The 22,110-nt window shown below is 41.6% G+C and overlaps 1 protein-coding gene across 2 annotated transcripts in view; it reads left to right on the top strand.

Moving 5' to 3' along the window:
• LOC140484768 (wings apart-like protein homolog) overlaps positions 1-22,110 on the top strand; it is a 212,149-nt gene that overhangs the window by 53,610 nt on the left and 136,429 nt on the right. For both annotated transcript variants that reach the window (XM_072583591.1, XM_072583592.1), the window contains one exon: positions 17,530-18,594. In XM_072583591.1, coding sequence (XP_072439692.1) covers positions 17,530-18,594 — 1,065 coding nt within the window. The remainder of the gene's footprint in view (positions 1-17,529; positions 18,595-22,110) is intronic.

Here is a 22,110-nt window from a genome sequence, read left to right as displayed (position 1 = left end):
CCCGCGCTCTCTCTCTCTCGCGCTCTCTCTCTCTCGCGCTCTCTCTCTCTCGCGCTCTCTCTCTCTCGCGCTCTCTCTCTCTCGCGCTCTCTCTCTCCCGCGCTCTCTCTCTCCCGCGCTCTCTCTCTCCCGCGCTCTCTCTCTCCCGCGCTCTCTCTCTCCCGCGCGCTCTCTCTCCCGCGCTCTCTCTCCCGCGCTCTCTCTCTCCCGCGCTCTCTCTCTCCCGCGCTCTCTCTCTCCCGCGCTCTCTCTCTCCCGCGCTCTCTCTCTCCCGCGCGCTCTCTCTCCCGCGCTCTCTCTCTCTCGCGCTCTCTCTCTCTCGCGCTCTCTCTCTCTCGCGCTCTCTCTCTCTCGCGCTCTCTCTCTCTCGCGCTCTCTCTCTCTCGCGCTCTCTCTCTCTCGCGCTCTCTCTCTCTCGCGCTCTCTCTCTCTCGCGCTCTCTCTCTCTCGCGCTCTCTCTCTCTCGCGCTCTCTCTCTCTCGCGCTCTCTCTCTCTCGCGCTCTCTCTCTCTCGCGCTCTCTCTCTCTCGCGCTCTCTCTCTCTCGCGCTCTCTCTCTCTCGCGCTCTCTCTCTCTCGCGCTCTCTCTCTCTCGCGCTCTCTCTCTCTCGCGCTCTCTCTCTCTCGCGCTCTCTCTCTCTCGCGCTCTCTCTCTCTCTCGCGCTCTCTCTCTCTCGCGCTCTCTCTCTCTCGCGCTCTCTCTCTCTCGCGCTCTCTCTCTCTCGCGCTCTCTCTCTCTCGCGCTCTCTCTCTCTCGCGCTCTCTCTCTCTCGCGCTCTCTCTCTCTCGCGCTCTCTCTCTCTCGCGCTCTCTCTCTCTCGCGCTCTCTCTCTCTCGCGCTCTCTCTCTCTCGCGCTCTCTCTCTCTCGCGCTCTCTCTCTCTCGCGCTCTCTCTCTCTCGCGCTCTCTCTCTCTCGCGCTCTCTCTCTCTCGCGCTCTCTCTCTCTCGCGCTCTCTCTCTCTCGCGCTCTCTCTCTCCCGCGCTCTCTCTCTCCCGCGCTCTCTCTCTCCCGCGCTCTCTCTCTCCCGCGCTCTCTCTCTCCCGCGCTCTCTCTCTCCCGCGCTCTCTCTCTCCCGCGCTCTCTCTCTCCCGCGCTCTCTCTCTCCCGCGCTCTCTCTCTCCCGCGCTCTCTCTCTCCCGCGCTCTCTCTCTCTCGCACTCTTACTCTCTCGCCCTCGCCCTCTCGTCGACACTCTCAACCCCCCACCCCATGCACATGCGCACACATTCACAAATACACACAGGTTTGTGGGGTGAATTTGTACTTGCAGAGTTACCTTGCATGAATCCATGTAAGACTGTTAAATCACTTTTTAGATTAGAATCAGTCTAAACATTATGGCACAGACAACAGCACACAGGGGGCTAACACCTTCAATATATTATCTGGGCTGACACCAATTGTTAAAGTTAACCTGACAATATAACTTTTTAAAAAAAAGCTTTGTGATTTACGTATGAAAACTGTGAAACTAACATGGTCATTCTAACAGATGAGAGACTTAACAAACAATCAAGGTATTTTTCAATGTATAATTTCAGTTATCACACTGTAAACATTGGCTATAAATTCTGTCTTACAATTGTGTACTCGACAACCCGGATGAAGGTGCAGCGCTCCGAAAGCTAGTGCTTCCAATTGAATCTGCTGGACTATAACCTGGTGTGGTGATTTTAAACTTTAGTGAAACAGCATTCGTGAAGCCAGTGCAAAACCTCAACTGCTCGAACTCTAGATACCATAATTTGTTGGATTGAGTGGGGTGCGTCACCATGAACTTTTTATTATGCAATTCGATTGCAATCTTAAAACAATTTTTGCTTCCTTATTTAAATTGACCCTTCATTATTGAGATGAGGGAGTAAATAGCATGCATTATCATTTTGGGATTAATGAATTGTCATAATGTGCTTGCAAGTGTGACTGCATTTTGTTGCTTACTTGGACCAATCTTGTCAAATATCAACAGGAACTGCAATGAAAAGTATATCCCAGTGACAATTAATCATAACAGGCTTTGCCACAGAGTGATAAGATACCAGTCACAAGTCTGTGTGAACTGGTAGCTTTAAATGCATTGTCTGTAACATTGTAAAATATCCAAGGGTAGAACAAATAATTGGAGAAGCAAGTGTACTGTGATAATTTAATGGCAGCCCTGACCTTGTACTGTGATCAGATAGTATTGTGGAGTTCCAAACCTAATTCACAAATAAAGCCATGCTGACACACTGCTGCTAACAAATTGTGTCTGACCCTCTGATATCTTAGATTCTTAGTTATAGTTTCATCTTCCTGACTCAACTCTAGAATGTAAGTCTACTCTTGCTGTAGCAAATAATGAGCTGAAAGGTTCAAATGATAAAAACTTCAGGAGACATGGTCTTGCTGGTGACCATGCTTGTTTAAACCCTGATCATTACTGTGAAGTACATGTACACATTTGTTTGTGTATTTAGGAGGGTAGACAGTAGTGCATTTGTGCATATCCACAGATACAATTGATGCTGTCTACTTATTTGTACTCCAACAACATGCTTATGTAATTTGAAATATTCCTGCTGTAGTTACTAGCCATTACTACTTCCATGCATTTAACATCACTGTTTATGTTAAGCAAAAAAAACCAAAGAACTGTGGATGATGGAAATCAGAAACAAAAACAAATAGCTGGAAAATATCATCAGATCTGGCAACATGTCTGAGACAAAGCAGAATTAACATTTTTGGCTCCAGTGAAGAAGTGTCACTGGACCTGAAACATTAACTCTGCTTTCTCTCGACAGACTCTGCGAGACCTGCTGTGTTGTGTGTGTGTGTGTGAGAATTTACTATTGTGCACCCATTTGAGGTCTTGCCAGCTTCACGGCAAATTCAAGGTGCTTCTTTTGGGCAGGTAGTCTCTTATGGCTTAGATTCACTAAGATTGTTTTTCAACAGTGGTATTGGTTTTACATCGACACAAGATGCCACAAGCTCATTTCCAGCACTGTTTGAGGCTCTTGGGCCAAACTGGTGAATCATGTGTCATTAATGGAACTGAAAGCGCACTGCAAGACCACCTGTGTACCAGACATTTGTCATCTATCTGCCTACAGCTCCAATTTATGGCTAGCTATCTCGAAGAATCCAAACTAGCAAGAATGAATCCTATTTTAAGTGAATTAATTCAGATTTTACTGATTACCAAAATATTTATCTTCCTTCTTGATAAACACAAGTCAAGAGCAATAGCAGTCAATTCACCTCCACCAAATTTAACAAATAATACAACTGATTTAGTTATCTCCTATTGTATACTCTGTATAATTAAGCATAAGTAATCCTTGATACAGAAGAAACAGTCCTGTCTCCCATAGCACGTCAACAGGCCCTTGTTCCCAACAGGTCTGTATCTTCATTCCGCATGGGGTTCCTTTCTACTTTCCATTCACCATATCCGCATATCTTTGTATTCCTTACTCCATGTTTATCTTGCCTGCAGCGAAAAAACAGAGCGGTGTGTTGCTTCCCTGGTGCCAGGATCAACGATGTCTCAGAGGGTGCAGAATGCTCTCACGGGAGAGAGGGGCCAGCAAAAGGTCATTGTCCACATTGGAACCAACGACATAGGAAGGGAAAAGGTTGAGACTCTGAAAGGAGATTACAGACAGTTAGGCAGAAATTTTAAAAGTAGGTCCTCGAGGAAAGTAATTTCTGGATTCCTCCCGGTGCTACAATATAGTGAGGGCAGGAATAGGAGGATAGAGCAGATGAACACAGGGCTCAGGAGCTGGTGTATGGGTGAAAGGGTTCACATTTTTGGATCACTGGAATCTCTTTTGGGGTAGAAGTGACCTGTACAGGAAGGGCGGATTGCACCTAAATTGAAAGGGGACTAATATACTGTCAGGGAGATTTGCTAGAGCTGCTCGGGAGGGTTTAAACGAAAGGTGGGGTGGTGGGACCCAGGGAGATAGTGAGGAAAGAGATCAATCTGAGACTGGTACGGTTGAGAACAGAAGCAAGTCAAACAGTCAGGGCAAGCAGGGACAAGGTAGGATGAAGAAATTAAACTGCATTTATTTCAATGCAAGAGGTCTAACAGGGAAGGCAGTTGAACTCTGGGCATGGTTAAGAACATGGGACTGGGATATCATAGCACTTACGGAAACATGGCTCAGGGATGGGCAGGACTGACAGCTTAATGTTCCAGGATACAAATGCTACAGGAAGGGTAGAAAGGGAGACAAGAGAGGAGGGGGTAGTGGCATTTTTGATAAGGAATAGCATTACAGCTGTGCTGAGGGAGGATATTCCTGGAAATACATCCAGAGAAGTTATTTGGGTATAACTGAAAAATAAGGAGATGATAACCTTATTGGGATTGTATTATAGACCCCCCCTCCCCCCAATTAGTCAGAGGGAAATTGAGAAACAAACTTGTAAGGAGATCTCAGCTATATGTAAGAAAAATAAGGTGGTTATGGTAGGGGATTTTAATTTTCCAAACGTAGACTGGGACTGCCATAGTGTTAAAGGTTTAGATGGAGAGGAATTTAAGTGTATACAAGACAATTTTCTGATTGTATGTGGATGTACCTACTAGAGAAGGTGCTAAACTTGACCTACTCTTGGGAAATAAGGCAGGGCAGGTGACTGAGATGTCAGTGGGGGAGCACTTTGGGGTAAGCGACCATAATTCTATCAGATTTAAAATAGTGATGGAAAAGGATAGATCAGATCTAAAAGTTGAAGTTCTAAATTGGAGGAAGGGCAATTTTGATGGTATTAGGTAAGAACTTTCAAAAGCTAATTGGGCACAGATGTTCGCAGGTAAAGGGACGACTGGAAAATGGGAAGCCTTCAGAAATGAGATAACTAGAGTCAAGAGAAAGTATATTCCTGTTAGCGTGAAAGGGAAGGCTGGTAGGTATCGGGAATGCTGGATGACTAAAGACAAAGAAGGAAGCATATGTCAGGTATCGACAGGATAGATTGAGTGAACCCTTAGAGTATAAAGGAAGTAGGAGTATACTTAAGAGGAAAATCAGGAAGGGCAAAAAGGGGACATGAGATAGCTTTGGCAAATAGAATTAAGGAGAATCCAAAAAGGTTTTACAAATACATTAAAGACAAAAGGGTAACTAGTGAGAGAATAGGGTCCCTCAAAGATCAGTAAGGCGGCCTTTGTGTGGAGCCGCAGAAAATGGGGGAGATACTAAATGAGTATTTTGCATCAGTATTTACTAAGGGAAAGGATATGGAAGATATAGACTGTAGGGTAATAGATGGTGACATCTTGCAAAATGTCCATATTACAGAGGAGGAAGTGCTGGATGTCTAGAAACACTAGTGGATAAATCCCCAGGACCTGATCAGGTGTACCCCATAACTCTAGAGAAGTGATTGCTGGGCCTCTTGCTGAGATATTTGTATCATTGATAGTCTCAGGTGAGGTGCCAGAAGATTGGAAGTTAGCTAATGTGCCACTGTTTAAGAAGGGTGGTAAGGACATGCCAGGGAACTACAGACCAGTGAGCCTGATGCTGGTGGTGATCAAATTGTTGGAGGGAATCCTGAGGGACAGGATGTACATGTATTTGGAAAGGCAAGGACTAATTAGAGATGGTCAACATGGTTTTGTGCGTGGGAAAACATGTTTCACAAACTTGATCAAGATTTTTGAGGAAGTAACAAAAATGACTGGTGAGGGCAGAGCGATAGATGTGATTTATTTGGACTTCAGTAAGGCGTTTCAGCATGGTTCCTCATGGGAGACTGGTAAGCAAGATTAGATCTCATGGAATACAGGGAGAACTAGCCATTTGGATACAGAACTGGCTCACAGGTGGAAGACAGAGGGTGGTGGTGGAAGGTTGTTTTTCAGACTGGAGGCCTGTGACCAGTGGAGTGCCACAAGGATCGATGCTGGGTCCTCTACACTTTGTCATTTACATAAATGATTTGGATGCGAGCGTAAGAGGTGTAGTTAGTAAGTTTGCAGATGATTCCGAAATTGGAGGTGTAGTGGACAGCGAAGAGGGTTACCTCAGATTACTACAGGATCTTGAACAGATGGGCCAATGGGCTGAGAAGTGGCAGATGGAGTTTAATTCAGTTAAATGCGAGATGCTGCATTTTGGGAAAGTAAATCTTAGCAGGACTTATACACTTAATGGTAAGGTCCTAGGGAGTGTTGCTGAACAAAGAGACCTTCGAGTGCAGGTTCATAGCTCCTTGAAAGTGGAGTCACAGGTAGATAGGATAGTGAAGAAGGCGTTTGGTATGCTTTCCTTTATTGGTCAGAGTATTGAGTACAGGAGTTGGGAGGTCATGTTGCGGCTGTACTGGACATTGGTTCGGCCACTGTTGGAATATTGCGTGCAGTTCTGGCTGCCTTCCTAGCAGAAAGATGTTGTGAAACTTGAAATGGTTCAGAAAAGATTTACAAGGATGTTGCCAGGGTTGGAGGATTTGAGCTACAGGAAGAGGCTGAACAGGCTGGGGCTGTTTTCCCTGGAGTGTCGGAGGCCGAGAGATAACCTTCTCGAGGTTTACAAAATTGAGGGGCATGGATAGGGTAAATAGGCTTTTCCCTGGGATCAGGGAGTCCAGAACTTGAGGATCTAGGTTTAGGGCGAGAGGGGAAAGATATAAAAGAGACCTATGGGGCAACTTTTTCACTCAGAGGGTGGTACGTGTATGGAATGAGCTGCCAGAGGCGGCTGTCCCTCAGGAATGAGCTACGGGTCCAATTGAACAATTAAGAGGCATTTGGATGGGTCTATGAATAGGAAGGGTTTGCAGGGATATGTGCCTGGTGCTGGCAGGTGGGACTAGATTCGGTGGGATATCTGGTCGGCATGGACGGGTTGGACCGAAGGATCTGTTTCCATGCTGTAATCTCTGACTCTACTACTTGTTCTTCTCAGACTTGCAAAACTGAACACTGTTCAAATCCTTATAATTCTAGTTACAGGTTTCATAAATACACTTCATAAACTGCTGATACTTGTACACTGACAATTGCTATTTTTAGTCTTTGGATGATTTTGAATTGTTGGATTCCTAAGTGTCATTTGGATAGTTTAATTGTCCTGCAGCAGTGAGCAGCGAGTTTATACCAAACAATGATGATTTGTGTATTCTCCATTATGTAGGTAGGACTTTGTAACAAATAATTTGAAAATTGGGGCTTGAGTGCCACCCTGTTGTTTTATTATTTTAAAGTGCAGAAGAAACTCAGGTCTGGTATTATCTATGGAGAGAAAACCAGACAATGTTTCACTTCAAGATGACACTTTGGAACTTGAAATGTTAATTGTTTCTCTTTTTGCAAATTATACCAGATCTGTTGAGGTTCCATCTGACTTTTTTCACATTTCAGATTTCCAGCATCTACTTGCATTAGCTTTTGTTATATTGTGTTTGATTTGTTGTCTCCTGTACAATCGGGATGATAACATCTGACGTGTGTAATTTAACTATTGGTCCGCAATAGTGCAAGCAGTTTTGTTGACCGTATTCATCAAGGAGCTAGTCTTGGAGCATGGTTTAGCAAGATGCTACCAATGCAATTAAAATTGTGCTGTCAAGAAGAATTGGCCCCAAGTGAAAACAAAAACATTTGGGCAGGTGACCGTTAGTTAGTTAAAGGTATGTTTTGACAAATTCCTTAAGAGGGAACGTTTAGCAGATCTGTTGTAGGCTTGTCTGTATCTTAACTGGTGATTTGGACTGATAAATAATATCAATGCATAACAAACAGCAATCTAGTCTTTCAAACTAGTTATGCATTGTCAGTGGAAATTTGTTACTTTCAAAAAAATTTACCATTTAAAAATTTAACTTAGCACTGTTGATGTTTGTGTTCCAGTTTGTCTGATTTCCTCATGGTTTAGGTACTGAATTGCACAACGCAAAAGGTACGTACTTTGATTCCCAAACTTGGCTGGACAACCTGAAAGAAGCTCAGTTGGCTGGATGGCTCATTGGTGCTGCAGAATGGTGCCACCAGCGTGGGTTCAATTCCCATACTGATAGAGGTGACCATGAAGGTCCCACCTTCTCAATCTCTCCCCTTGCCCTTGGTGACCTGTAGGTTAAACCAGCACCACTTTCATCTGTAATGAGCCAGCAGCCCCATGCACCTCTGGAGCTATGGTGACTTTACCTTTTAATCAGAAAAGTCTTGGAATTTCCAGTGCCTGCCTTTCCTTGTCTGAGGTGTTTAAACAAAACACTGGACAGGTATCGAGAGCAAAAATAAAAATGATCTTCCAAAATTCTCATTTTGGCAAATGAAAAGAAATCTAATTTGGTTAAAATGTTCTGTTATTAAAGAATTCCTTCTTACAGAATAACCAGGAGAAAGAAGTCAAACCTCTGTTACTTCACCCAGTGACCTATTTCTCTGGGCTTATCAGTGTAGGATAGTTAGGAACCTACCTGTGTAAAACTGTTAATCAAGTGCATGGCATGACTCTGGATTCAGACTCAATAATTGAGTGCAGGCCTGTTCTTATTGGATGCTCTTGCTTCAGATTAAGCAGATTCACTGGATAGTATTTGGGAATTAGATTGCTGGTCTCCTTATTTTGTCTCCCCAAAACTGCAAACACCTTTACTGAAAATTAGAATTTGCTTCTTATTGGCCTATTTGGCTCAGCTACTGACTCTACAAATTCACTCGAGTAAGATAAAATTGCCCAAGGCCTACTAGATCCTTGACTGGTGGGCAGTCGAACCTAAGGGTCACCATACTTCAGCTGAAGGAGAGGTTGAGAAGGAAACTCCTTAGTGATGACCTCAGCTGGTGCGAGAATTGAACCCGTGCAGTTGGCATCACTCTGCAATGGGAACCAGCCATCCAGCCAACTGAGCTAACCAACGTCTCCTCCCTGCCTGACCATTCCGTTATTTTTCCCTCTTGTTAAAGGCAAATAGTGCTAGCTATGGTGTCTGATTTGTTTAATGAGTGGGAAGCCATTGTCTGATTCAGATCTGTGGGAAGTGTGACATTGCAGAATTCAGGAAACCTCCCCGCAAGGTCAAAAAGCCGTGTTCTCTGGGCCCCACGCTCCTGATGGATGGAGATCATCCACTTTGGAAATTTACTAGTTCAATTCTTGACTCCCATCTTTTTTAAATAAAATGGATTATTACTTTTGAACTTGAGTAGTCCTCCAGTTAAACTGTCCTTTCTCTTTAAATTCAGTGTTCAAGTTGATTTCTATGGTACTTCCATTCCTCCAGTTGGAATTTGCCTTGAATTTGTTAAAATGGAATTGACCTGATAGTTTCCTCTGAAGACAAGACTATTTTAAACGTAACTGACATACTTTTGTCACCTATTGCATTTGGGTTAGTGTTTGACTTCTGTATTTACATGTGCAACAGTAATACATTTTTATTGGTAAAATTTAGGGCACACAATGCAGAAACATTTAATTTCTGGTACTTTTTCAATTTTATCTGCTTCGGAAATCAGTTGCAATTTTATGTTTTGTTAAGAACTGTAATGATTTAGAACTCGTTAATATAGTGTCACCAGTTGTCACTGCCTACTGATACTGTTGGACATTTTAAATGTCAGGAGCTTTAGTTGGGATTGGACTGCACACTTTTCAGTCAGTGTTTAACTGTTTTGCAGTCTGAAACTAAAACCTGAAATCAAACTTTAAGATTTGTTTGATAGTTTAAGGAAGCAATGTTGCATGATCAACACAAGAACAAGAAAAGGAGGCACACATCCCTCAAATCTCTGTGCCAACAGTAACAACATAGCTGATCTGAGAACTCAACTTTATTCTTTGTCTGGCACCACCCCTCTTCAGTGCTTTACCCCTTGAACTTTTACTCCGCTTTGCATAAACAACTAAGTATATGACTGACTATGTGGCATTATCAGATTGTGAATCTTTGGAATTCTCTATGTTCCAGCAAACTTTTTCCTCTCAGTCTAAAATAGTCATCCCTTTACTAATTTAGAACTCTCCATGCAGTGACACATGACTGAAAAGCCTTACCACATCAACCCTGTCAATCCCCCTCTAAAAACATTTTTTTGGTGAGGTCAACTCTCCTATTTTTTTCTGTCTATAGTTTAGAAGAATAACTGAAGGTGAGAAATCTTCAGAATTCACTCTAATTTGAAATTTGTGCTTGGAAATGTAGTTTCTTGATGGAGAAGCAATGATGCAAAGAAACTGGTGTTGGGATGTGGAATAGGGAAACTTTGTGTTCAGTGTGAAAACAGATTGATGCACAGGTTTTCTTGCAATTCTCTGGAGTAATGAGCTCGAGTTTTTTTTTATTGCCAAGTAGCTGTTTCTGCTGAGTGCATAAGAGTGGCGGCACGGTGGCTCAGTGGTTAGCACTCCTCCCTCACAGTGCCAGGGACCCGGGTTCAATTCCCGCCTTGGGCGACAGTTTGCACATTCTCCCTGTGCCTGCGTGGGTTTCCTCCGGTTTCCTCCCACTGTCCAAAAATGTGCAGGTTAGGTGAATTGGCCATGCTAAATTGCCCGTCGTGTTAGATGTATTAGTCAGGGGTAAATAGAGGGGTTGCTCTCCGGAGGGCGGTGTGGACTTGTTGGGCTGAAGGGCCTGTTTCCGCACTGTAGGGAATCTAATCTAAGAGTTAAATGTTAAATCAAGGAGCAATAAATGTAGGTTAGTTAAACAGATTAACCACAGGGGAAGCTAGAATCAGCGTGAACAAGAAGATTTGTGTTAACTTGTTAGTAACATGGTACATGATTGAGCTGCATAGTTTGGGTGGAGAGGAAAACTCATGTCAGTACCAATGGTTTAAAAGAGGTATGTTTGTATTTAGTCAGTGATCTATGAAATGAGATTCTTCTTTTAAACTGTCTCTTCAGCATACATTGGGGGGGGGGACCTCTCAATCCTGCTTAGCCATTTCCTGCCTTAGTATCATGAAATTGCTGAAGCCAAAGTTTTTTGCATTGTTTGGGGCAAGGCAAGAAAACTAATTCGGTGTTGGGCCTTGTATTAATCTTTTATGTCTAGAGCATTTGAAGTTCCACTAATGGCTCTCCATTTTGTTCTCTGAAAATTCAAACTCATGTTTTGACCATCGTGATTCAGTTCCGGTATCTTGTCAGAAACTGACAAAAATAGCAAGAGAGCAACCACAGTGTACTGAGTTCTCATTCAATGCAAAATGTGAAGTCGGAAATTAAGAAATGCTTTAAAAAGCTTGGGTCTGTACACATTAGAAAAAAGTTAAGCATTTAGAGAAAAATATCAAGATAAAAATTGCTTATTAATTTAACTGCCCTTTAAATATAGTAGACAGCTTGATTAACTGATTTGGAGGTGCTGGTTAAAAATCACGCAACACCAGGTTATGGTCCAAAAGGTTTATTTGGAAGCGCCAGCATTTGGAGTGCTGCTCCTTCATTGGGTTGTTGTCAACCACCTAATGGAGCAGTGCTCCTAAAGCTAGGAGCTGTTGGACTATAACCTGGTGTGTGTGATCTTTAACTTTGATTATTTCCTGGCTTTCTTAAACATATCTTTCAAAAAAAAGACATGAAGTTGAAAGTTGACTCACTTTCTACAGTGAATTCTTTGAAGTTTGTTTTAGTTGCAGGTTGAGAATCTTGATTTTTGTTTTCTTAAGCAAGTTCTCCCCAGGATTCAGCAAGGTAACAACAGGTCTGTCTAGGCAGTGCCTTCAAGGATAATTTCTTCCCAGTCTTGCTTATCTTTAAGTAAATATTCCCACTTAGGTCCATTGAGTTATAATGTGGTGGTGCCGGTGTTGAACTGGGGTGGGCAAAGTTTAAAAATCTCTTAACACTAGGTTATAGTCTAATTGACGAAGGAGCAGTGCTCCAAAAACTTGTGCTTTCAAATAAACCTGTAGGACTATAACCTGGTGATGTCATTTTTAACTTTGTCCATTTGAGTTAACATTGTTTGATTGCTTTTTATCACTTTCTTTTCATCTCTCAACAAGCTTAACATTGGTCATTTCCTCATTGTTAGTGCACCATAAAACATTTTCAGGATTTATTCATCTGAGATTCTCAAAAGATCATCTGACCATTGTAGTCATAGTTTCATATCGAAAGTATCCATGTTTGAGGTTCTATAGAAACTATCTCCCCATTTTCTCCCTCCTGCCCAAAATGAATGTTGCCTTCACCAATGTTCAAGAAAACTTGTAGCAAAAATTATGTGCAAGAACAGCTTGGAGTTAGCCAGTAGAAGCTGATGCATCAGGTACATGTCCAAGGGAAAGGAAGAAACTATTGTATTAAACAGAAACAACATGTATCTCAATTGATACTTCAAGTACAATAAGATGTTGCAAGAAGCTTTACAAGAGTGTTATATAATTAAGGTTAACCCCAGGTCATTTGTAGCAATATTAGGGCAACTGGCCAAAAGCTTGATTACAAGTAAGTTAAACAGAGTTCTAAAAGAGGTCATATAGAGGGGATTGATGTGTAATTTCCAGATCTTGTAGCTCAGGCACCTGAAGGGACAACTGCCAATTGTGGAGAAATATAAAACTTTATTCAGTGACCTCAGAATATAGGGCCTGGCTGTAATGAGTTGTATTAGGGATGAATATCCAAGGTGGAATATACAGAGGCTGAAAGAAGTATTGAAGGATTTGTAAAAGATAGGGCCAAGATAAACAAGTAATAGAAACAGATGTAAGAATTTCTAGGAAGGTCAGAAAACATAGAGTTTATAAGTGGGGAAAAAAAATGACCAATAAACTATGAATTATGATGACACTATTACAGATGATGGACTAATATCAAAACTGAGGAAGGCAAGTTGAAATGGTGAGAGGGGAAAGATTTAAAAGGACCTAAGGAGCAATCCTTTCAAGCAAAGGGTGAAATGAGCTGCTGGAGGAAGTGGTGGAGGTTGGTACAATCACAATACTTTAAAGGCATCTGGATGCGTGTATGAATTGGATATGGGCCAAATGCTGCGAATGGGATGAGATTGATTTAGGATATCTGGTCATCATGCACAAGAAGGGTCTGTTTTCGTGCTGTACATTTCTAAGACTCTAAACCATCTGAACTTGTTTGGGCAGTGTTTGAAGATACTTGTAGGACCAGGATAGAATGTAAGGGGGAAGCTTTATGCACTCTAGATAAAGCAGAAAAGGAAATTTGCCTAAGTTTAGAATATGAGAGTTCAAAACATTTTGAATGTTTGATGGAGAGATCAGGAATGAAAGGACAATCAGAAACGATGAAGGGACACTGGAGACGTTTTCCTGAGAGAAGCATGGAAACTCTGCCATCCATCTCATTTAAGCTGGGAGTGGAGGGTGGGAGGAGAACAGTCTTGATCAGGAAAGTTTATTTACTTCAGCTTAAATATATGCCCCTTGCAAATGCTAGCTATCCCACAGTCCATACTTTACCAAATCTATAATGAATTTTCCTGCCCACACAAACTCTAATTGGTGTGGTAAAAATTACCGTATTCGAACCTGTAAGGTTCAAGTAAGCAAAGGTTTTATTTGAGCAAAAATGCAAAAGAGCAATATGAGAACCAATTCCACAAATGTTTTCAATTCCACAAAATAGGCAGCTCACATTTATAGTGCTCAAGTTCTATTCCCCCATTATGTAGTTCTGCAATTTCAAGACTAATTAGCCATCTCGCATTCGGTTTCTAGGGCATTTTACTCAACATGGTGCAAACGCATTCATTCCTGATGAAGGGTTTATGCCCAAAACGTCTACTTTTCTGCTCCTCAATGCTGCCTGAATGGCTGTGCTTTTCCAGCCCCACAGCATCTGCAGTGTTCACTTTCCCCATTGTGCAAACACATACCACCTAATAATGCCACGCATCATAGTATCTTCCTCTGTTGTCCACTGTCCTAATCCACAGATGTCCATACCATAGTCTATAGAACATTGGTATTTTCTCAGCCCCAAGGGGCTCATCTCATCCATCAGAGTTTTTAGATGCCTGTAGAGTTGAGAGAGGACTTTTATTGATCAGTATTTTGTCATAAAGACCAACCAAACTGCTAAAATTTATTATTAACTGGAATGCATTCAAATTGTTGAGCACACTAATTTTAAAATTTGTTAACTTAAACATCACAACATTCACCAGGAACACGAAGACTGGTATTCACGTTGTCCCTCCTAGATTGTAGGTTATGAAAGTCAAAGGTTCAAGAGGTACTGCAAAAGCAACCTAGATGAATTGTTGGGTGGACTACAACAGCGATGTGCCACTGGTAAATGGAGTCAGCGATTAAGTCAGAAGATGGGCTACTTTGCTCAGAATTATACCAAATTTCAAGGTGTTACGGCTGCACCAATCCAAGCAAGTGGAAAGTATTTCTTCAGATTACTGCAAATTTCTTACATTCAAGATCTTGAAAACATAAATTTATCTTTTTTAAATATAAAATGATGCCCATACTCTGAAAGCTGTTGGTCTTGCATATTATCTTGGGTTAACCAGCAAACTCATCGCAGTGGCAATGTGATTTGCCCACAATGCACCACTACTTTGTTTGTTTGTTTGTTAGTTAAATTGAATCTGACCAATGGCAGAAATATCCCACAACATCTGTTTGAAACTGACTGACTGTTAATTCATGGATATTTCCAAGGACCATTTCTTGGTACTGGGAACTTATTACTCAGTAAAATAATTTTTAAAAAATATTATGAGAATACAATCTTCCTTTTGCATACTACTTTAAAACATAAGTCGTTATCTTATGAATTTTTTAATTCATTTGCAGGATGTAGGCACTGCTAGCTGGACTAGTATTTACTCCCCTTTTGTTAGTTGTCATAGTCAGAGAGATGTACAGCATGGAAATAGACCCTTCGGTCCAACCGCTCCATGCCAACCAGATATCCCAATCCAATCTAGTCCCATCTGTCAGCACCCGGTCCATAAACCTCCAAACCCTTCCTATACGTATACCCATCCAAACGTTGCAGTTGTACCAGCCTCCACTGCAAAACTTGAAACAGTTCAGAAAAGGTTTACAAGGATGTTGCCAGGGTTGGAGGATAGGCTGAACAGGCTAGGGCTGTTTTCCCTGGAGCGTCGGAGTTGCCCTTGAGGGTAGCGAGCTACCTTGGAATGCTGTAGACTGTTTGGTGTCAGTAAACCCACAATACTCAGGGAAGGAGTTCCAGGATTTTTACCCAGTGACAGTGAATGACCAATGCTGCCTTGAGTACTGTAGTCTGGATTAGTGGTGCTGGGAGAGTACAGCAGTTTAGGCAGCATCCAAGTAGCTTTGAAATCGACGTTTCGGGCAAAAGCCCTTCATCTTTGATTCCTGATGAACGGCTTTTGCCCGAAACGTCGATTTTGAAGCTACTTGGATGCTGCCTGAACTGCTGTGCTCTTCCAGCACCACTAATCCAGAATCTGGTTTCCAGTATCTGCAGTCATTGTTTTTACCTTGTTGAGTACTGTAGTGACAAGCGATGAATATTCCATCACTCTTTCAATTCATGATTTGTAGGTGGTGGACAAGCACTGGAAAGTCAGGAGGTGAGTTACTCACTGTACAATTCCCAGCCTCTGAGTTACTCTGTATCCAAAGTATGTATTTTGAAAAATATGTTTACAGTCGAGTACATTAAAACTCACTGGGATTATTTGATATGCACTAGCACGTTAGCAACTAGAAGTAAGAGCTGTAAGTTTTTAAAAATTCATTCAAAAGTTGAAGCTTAAACTTTGTGTTTCTGTTGATTGCTATCTGCTTAGTGAAACGTTGATAAATAATTTTGTCCTGCTTACTGAAAGGACTTTGTACTGCCTTCACTGAGTGGTTCAGGGAGTTATTTTCCACTCTGCAGAAGTGCTGCTGCTGTGCCCTCATACAAACCTGCAGGCATCAACAGCCATAAGTGACTTTTTTCAAGAATCCTTCTCCAGATTTAATTTTGGAATTAGCTCGCCTTAAACTAGAGGGTTAAACTTTAATGACTTTTAAAAAATTAAATATATTCTGTTAGTACTCATTTCATCACTGTAAAGTCTTGTCATAAAACCATTAATTTCTGTTGAATAATGAAGTGTATACTTAGGGCTATAATTGGGTCCAGCAATTTTACTGTTTATCATTACACACTCAACTTACACACTCAACCTCCCTCAGTTTCCTGTTCCTGGGGCATAATGCAACAGTGCTGTGGCATCTTGATGAAGTGACCCTGATAGAGTACAATATCTAGGTATTTGACCATTAAGTAGTCATAATCTTTTCTAGATATTTTCCAATCAACCAGCTCAGATATTATTACAAACCTCTGGAGCAGGTGGCAGTTGAACCCAGGTATTCTTGCTCAGACGGGCACCACCATTGTTTCAAGAGTCCCTCACAACCTTTTCTATTGAGTTCATTTGATTCTTGGGTAGTTTGTGATGGGAAGAGGTATAGCACCACCCTTTTATAATCTGTTTCCTCTATTTGCAAAATGTGTTGACTTTAATACCTCAAATACAATATTAACCTTTCTTGTTACCTTTTTGAGTTGGAAACTTTACGTTCAGAGCATCCACTCTTAGAATAAGGTCTCATTACTATCAAGTGGTCTTCTGCTTTTTGTTTCTGAACAATATTACTATTGTGTGGGTTTTTGAGTTCAAGTCAGTTGCTAACTAAGACACTTTGCAGGAAGGACAAAGTGGTTTTGATTACTAATTGATCTTTCATGAACTTCTAAATGAAGGTATTATTTTTCTCACATGGGTGCTTAATTAGACTAGGAACTCGAAATTTTGAGTGGTACTAAAAGCAGCATTTGTTAACTTAGTGAGAGTTTTGGTATCCGCACAAACTTACATTTTTGCTGTTTTAAGGAAAGTATTGAAATAAACATTGTCCATCTTAAGAGCTATGCTTTTATCTTTTTTCCAATGTTCAACTCAATTCAGAAATGAGATGTGTGTATATTGAGCTTATATTAGGAAAATGCCATACAGATTAATACCAATGCCTTGTAAATGTTCTGCTCAAGATTGGATTCAAGTCTTGCAGCGGGACTTAAACTGAAGTCATACTTTCAATAATGCTGTTCTTTGAGTGGAGCATATAATGGAGGCCCAGACTTTCTATGTGATTGAAAGCTGTAGATTTTGGTGCTATCCGTAGGAAGGGCAATTCTTTCCGTAACTAAGCCTCCTGAAATTTGATTAAATTGTCTGTTGCGCTTGTCTAAGTCACTGGGTTTGTAAATAAATAATTGTGTCAATTCAGTTTACCCTGAGGCTAAGAACTGCAACTCCTTTCATGACTTTTTATGTTCTTTCCATGACTTCGATGTATGTTGTGGCTAATTGTGGGCTACTGCTTGTACAGTAAAATTACTCCAGTAAACTGCACTGTGGGACTGGAATAAGAACTTAAACCTCCAAATAATTGTGGTGGATGGCTTGGCAAAGAAGAAATTTAAAATTGTGATTTTAAATAAAGTGTGGTTGCTGTTAAGAAGGATAAGTTGGATTTTGTCAGTCTGCTAAAAAAAATTTTTCTTTTTCTACAGAAGTGAAACACCGAGATCCATTCAGAGAAGGAATTGAGAAAATTAGTTTTTCTAAGAAGAATGCAAATGAAAACGAAAAGAAATCTAAGGCACCTCGTCCAATGTTGACTGACTTTAAAACTGATGGATTGTCATCAGACAGTTGGGATGAGATAATGAAGAGCTCAGGTTCCCCCTCTGAAATACTTCAGAGGACTGAGTTCCAGCCGTGGGTTGGTGGACTTGGCCGTATGTCCTGTGTGAAAAATGAAGCCTCTGCCTGCAAGCAGGACCGTCAGGGAGGCACTTCCTTAAATCCCAACAAACCTTTGGAAATCAAAAGTAACCAAAGGACTTTGGGGAGGATGGAACATCCCAGCTTTAAAGATGAGGTGGTGGAGAATGATTCCCAGCCCCTCAGATCAAACTGCAGGACATATTGTCGTTCGAATAAAGGTAAACCAGGAGTTGCTGGCATGACAAACTTTGATAAAGTAATTGATGGCACTGGGAAATCTGCACAGGCTGATCTGACTTTGGGCAAGGAAAGCCTAAAACCGGACACCAAAATTTCATTAGGGACAACAGGAAAGATATCTACAGCTCGGACTGCAAAAGACACTATCACCTTGCCGTCATCTTATCTGTCACCTTGCAATGTTACGCTTCAGGACACCACAGATCGTAGTATGGATGAGTTCACCACTGGTCCAGCTGACCTGGGAGAAGCTGGCCGGTTGCGGAAAAAAACGGAAGCTGCAGCTAGTAAGACCACAGTCCGATTCCGGCCAACCCATTCTAAATCCAAAAAGGATGCAAAGCTGGAGTTCTTTGGGTTTGACGAACAGGAGGGAGAGGAAGATTCTCTCCAATCCACTGGAGGTGCTGCCAACTATAAAATCAAGTACTTTGGTTTTGATGATCTAAGTGAGAGTTCTGACGAGGATGAGGGCACTGACTCAGAAGGCAGATGCAAGAAAAAAGTATCAACAAGAATGGGTGAGATGGTCGAACTCTTATCAGGTTCTGAGTCAACAGGTGACTCTCAGAGTAGCCAGCCGCAGTCTCAGGACAGCATGAATACAGGTGGGTCACCATTGAAACCAAAACTTAATTGTTTTGCTCTAAAATTTTAAATCATCTTTACATTTTTTTTTAAATCATCCACTTTCATTGCTATAAAGTTGCTGGATTCAGTCTGGGTGAGTCTTTTTGCAAATAGAAGTACAGATGCAAGAGTAGACCATTGAGGCCCTCAATCTTGTTCTATTATTTAATTAGATCATGGCTGATTTACATCTTCGACTTAGTGTAAGTGGTATTCGTAGATATTTAGTATTAAACTAACAATTTCCAGAAGCAGGCATATATTTGCTACAGGCTTGAAACTCTGATCGTATTTGTGTGCCATTGTACAGCATATTGAAACACTGGTGTTAAGTTCCAATGTTAATGTTTCACAATGTCTTATCAGATCAGTGTAGAGGAGTGCAATGTTCTGGTTCTAGTGAACCTGTTGTGAGTTCAGACGACAATGCAGGACATGCAGGAGTAGGAGTAGGCATTTCAGACCATTGTGCCTATTCTGACATCGTTGAGGGCATGGCTGATCTGAAAATCTTCAATTCCCCATTTCCTGCTTTTCCTTGTTAGCCGTTATTCTCTTACTGATTAAAAATCTGTCTGTCTCCGCCTCTGAGAGAATAAATCCTCCTCATCTGTCTTAAATGGATGATCCCTCATTCTGAGACGATGTCCTTTGGTCCTGGACTCTGTCACAAGGGGAATCAACCTTTCCACATTTACTCTGTCAAGCCCCCTACCTTTTATGCTTCAATAACGTTGTCTCCAGCTTTTCTGATATCCAATGAGTACAGGCTCTATCTGCTCAACTGTTCTTCAAAAGCATACGCCCAAGATTCACTTAATGAATATGCTCTGGACTGCCTCCAATTTCAATGTAGCTTTCCTTAAGTTAAAGCTGTTGACATTTTTGTGTGATCCATCTAGTGCCTTGCATAGTTTTACCAAGACTTCCTATTTTTATGTTCCATTCCCTTTGAAATAAAAATAAATATTTAATTTGTCTTCCCTATTACCTGGATACAAAGCTTTTTTTTTGTGATTTATGCGTGAGGGCTCCCAAAATCTCCTGTGCTGCAACTGTCCACAATCTCTAATTAAATAATAATCAGCCCCTCTCTACTTCCTGTCAAAGTGCATAACCTCATTCTCCCACGTTATGTTCCATCTTCCAGTTTCCTATCCACTCACCCAATCTATTTATAGCCTTCTGCAAACTCTTCCATCGTTATGAGCCTTCCTATCTATTTTTGTCATACATAAACTTGGCAAAAATAAATTTACTTCCCTCCTCCAAATTATTGATGTAGTAAATTGTAAATGATTGTGACTCTGTTCCCTGCATTGCTGGTTATAGGCTGCCATCCTGAACATGCGCCATACTTTCATGATTCTGACTTGTATTTGTTAACTAATGCTGGTTCCATTCTAATACACTGTCTCCAACACTATGGACTCTTAAGTAGCTTTACATGCAGTGGATAGACACAGGAAATTGGAACAGGACTGGGCCATTCAGTCCTTCATGTTTGCTGTATCATTCAGTACGATCGTGGCTGATCATCCAACTCAGTACCCTATTATTATTTTCTCCCTGTGCACTTTTTGCCGTTAGCTGCCTGAACTTTATCTAACTCCTTTAGGAAAACATTGTGTTTTGGCCTCATCTGCTTTCTGTGGCAGAGAATTCCACAGGCACGCTACTGACTTGGTGAAAACCTTTCTACTTCTCTCAGTCTAAATGGCTTACCCCATATCCTTAAACTGGATGTAGGCTTGCTCACTGAGCTGGAAGGTTTGTTTTCAGACGTTTCATCACCATACTGGCAACATCTTCAGTGAGCCTCTGGGTGAAGCACTGGTAGTGTAGCCAGATCTCTTTGGGTTTCCTTGGGTTGGTGATGTCATTTCCTGTGATGACGACATTTCCTGTTCTTTGTCTCAGTGGTGGTAAATGGGATCCAAGTCTGTGTTTGTTGGTAGAATGTTGGAAGTTGGAATATCAATCTTCTCGGAATTCTTGTGCGTGTCTCTGTTTCACCTGTCCTAGGATGGATGTGTTGGCCCAATCAAAATGGTGTCCTTCCTCATCCGTATGTAAGGATACTAGTAAGAGCAGGTCATGTTGTTTAGTGACTAGTTGATCATGGTGGCTAGTTTTCTGCCTGTTTGCAAGAAATGTAGCAAACACTACAATTGTAAAACTCATGACATTTTACAAAATATCCTGTCTCATCCTGTTAGACTGTTGTACGTTTGAGATTCTCTTCCTCCTCCTCATTCTAACCCCCTCCAGCCTACATTACTCCCAATCCCATCCTGCTTAATTTTACACTCTAACCTCTTTTATGTGGGACCTTATCCACAGCCTTTTGAAAGTCCAGCACAGCACATCCATTGACTTATTCTTATCAACTCAACTAGTTGCATCCTTGGAATAATTTCAGTAGATTTGTCAAGCATAATTTCCCTGGGACAACACATCTATCCTGGGACAGGCTAAGCAAAGACATGCCAGAGAATTCCTAGAGGCCTGGCAATCCGACCACAGCGCAATAAACAAACAAACAGATCTAGATGCCATCTATCAACCCCTCAGAAAACAAACAGGAAATGACATCACCACAAACCCCAGGAACCCCATCCAGGACAAACATATAAATAGAAAGCAGGATACAACAGCTTTACTTCACTTGGAGGTCGCCACTGATGATGATATCTAGCCAGGTAATGAAATGTCTGGATATCAAACCTAATCAGTAAGCAGACCTACTCCCCATTGAACATAATGCTGAACCAAGCTAGTCTCGCCTGCCTGCTCCAGGTCCATATCACTGCAAACCTTTCCTTATTCAAGTATCTATCCAAATGTCTCTTTAAATGTTGTAATTGTACCCACATCCACCACTTCCTCAGGAAGTTCATTCTGCAAGCAAACTATCGCCTTCTGTGTAAAAACATTTGCCTTGTATGTCTTTATTCTTAAATCTCTCTCCTCTCACCTGATGAATGTGCCCCAGTCTCGAAATCCCCATCTTAGGGAAAAGACAACTACTGTTAACTCTATCTAGGACTCTCATTATTTTATAAATTTCTATCAGCTTGCCTGTCAACCTTCAAACTCCAGTGAAAAAGTCCCTGCCTTTTCCAGCCTTTTTTATAACTCAAACCTTCCATATGCAGCAACATCCTGGTAAATCTTTATTAGGTTTTTTTTCCTGAAGTTTTGCATACGACCTGCAATTTGCACACCACCTTCTACAAATAGTTAAAGTTTATTAAAGCTTGTACAAGTTCAGTGACTCCCTTTTGACCCCCTTCGCAGGCGTGCGAGGTTGAGTCAAAGTGAGGCCCCAAACAAAGAAAACACCTCCCCTTTATACAAGTCAATTGGTCATGCTTACAGATGCTCTGGCCAGTCCCCCACAGTTGCACGCCACTCAAGAAAACCCCCAGTTACTCAGTCACAAGTTACCCCAAGTACAATAGCAGGATGAGATCATCCTCTGAGATAATGCA

The sequence above is a fragment of the Chiloscyllium punctatum genome, chromosome 13 (assembly GCF_047496795.1).
Source record: "Chiloscyllium punctatum isolate Juve2018m chromosome 13, sChiPun1.3, whole genome shotgun sequence".
Lineage (NCBI taxonomy): Eukaryota > Metazoa > Chordata > Chondrichthyes > Orectolobiformes > Hemiscylliidae > Chiloscyllium > Chiloscyllium punctatum.
The sequence above is the reverse complement of the archived record's forward strand: the minus strand, read 5'-3'. Positions and strand labels throughout refer to the sequence as shown.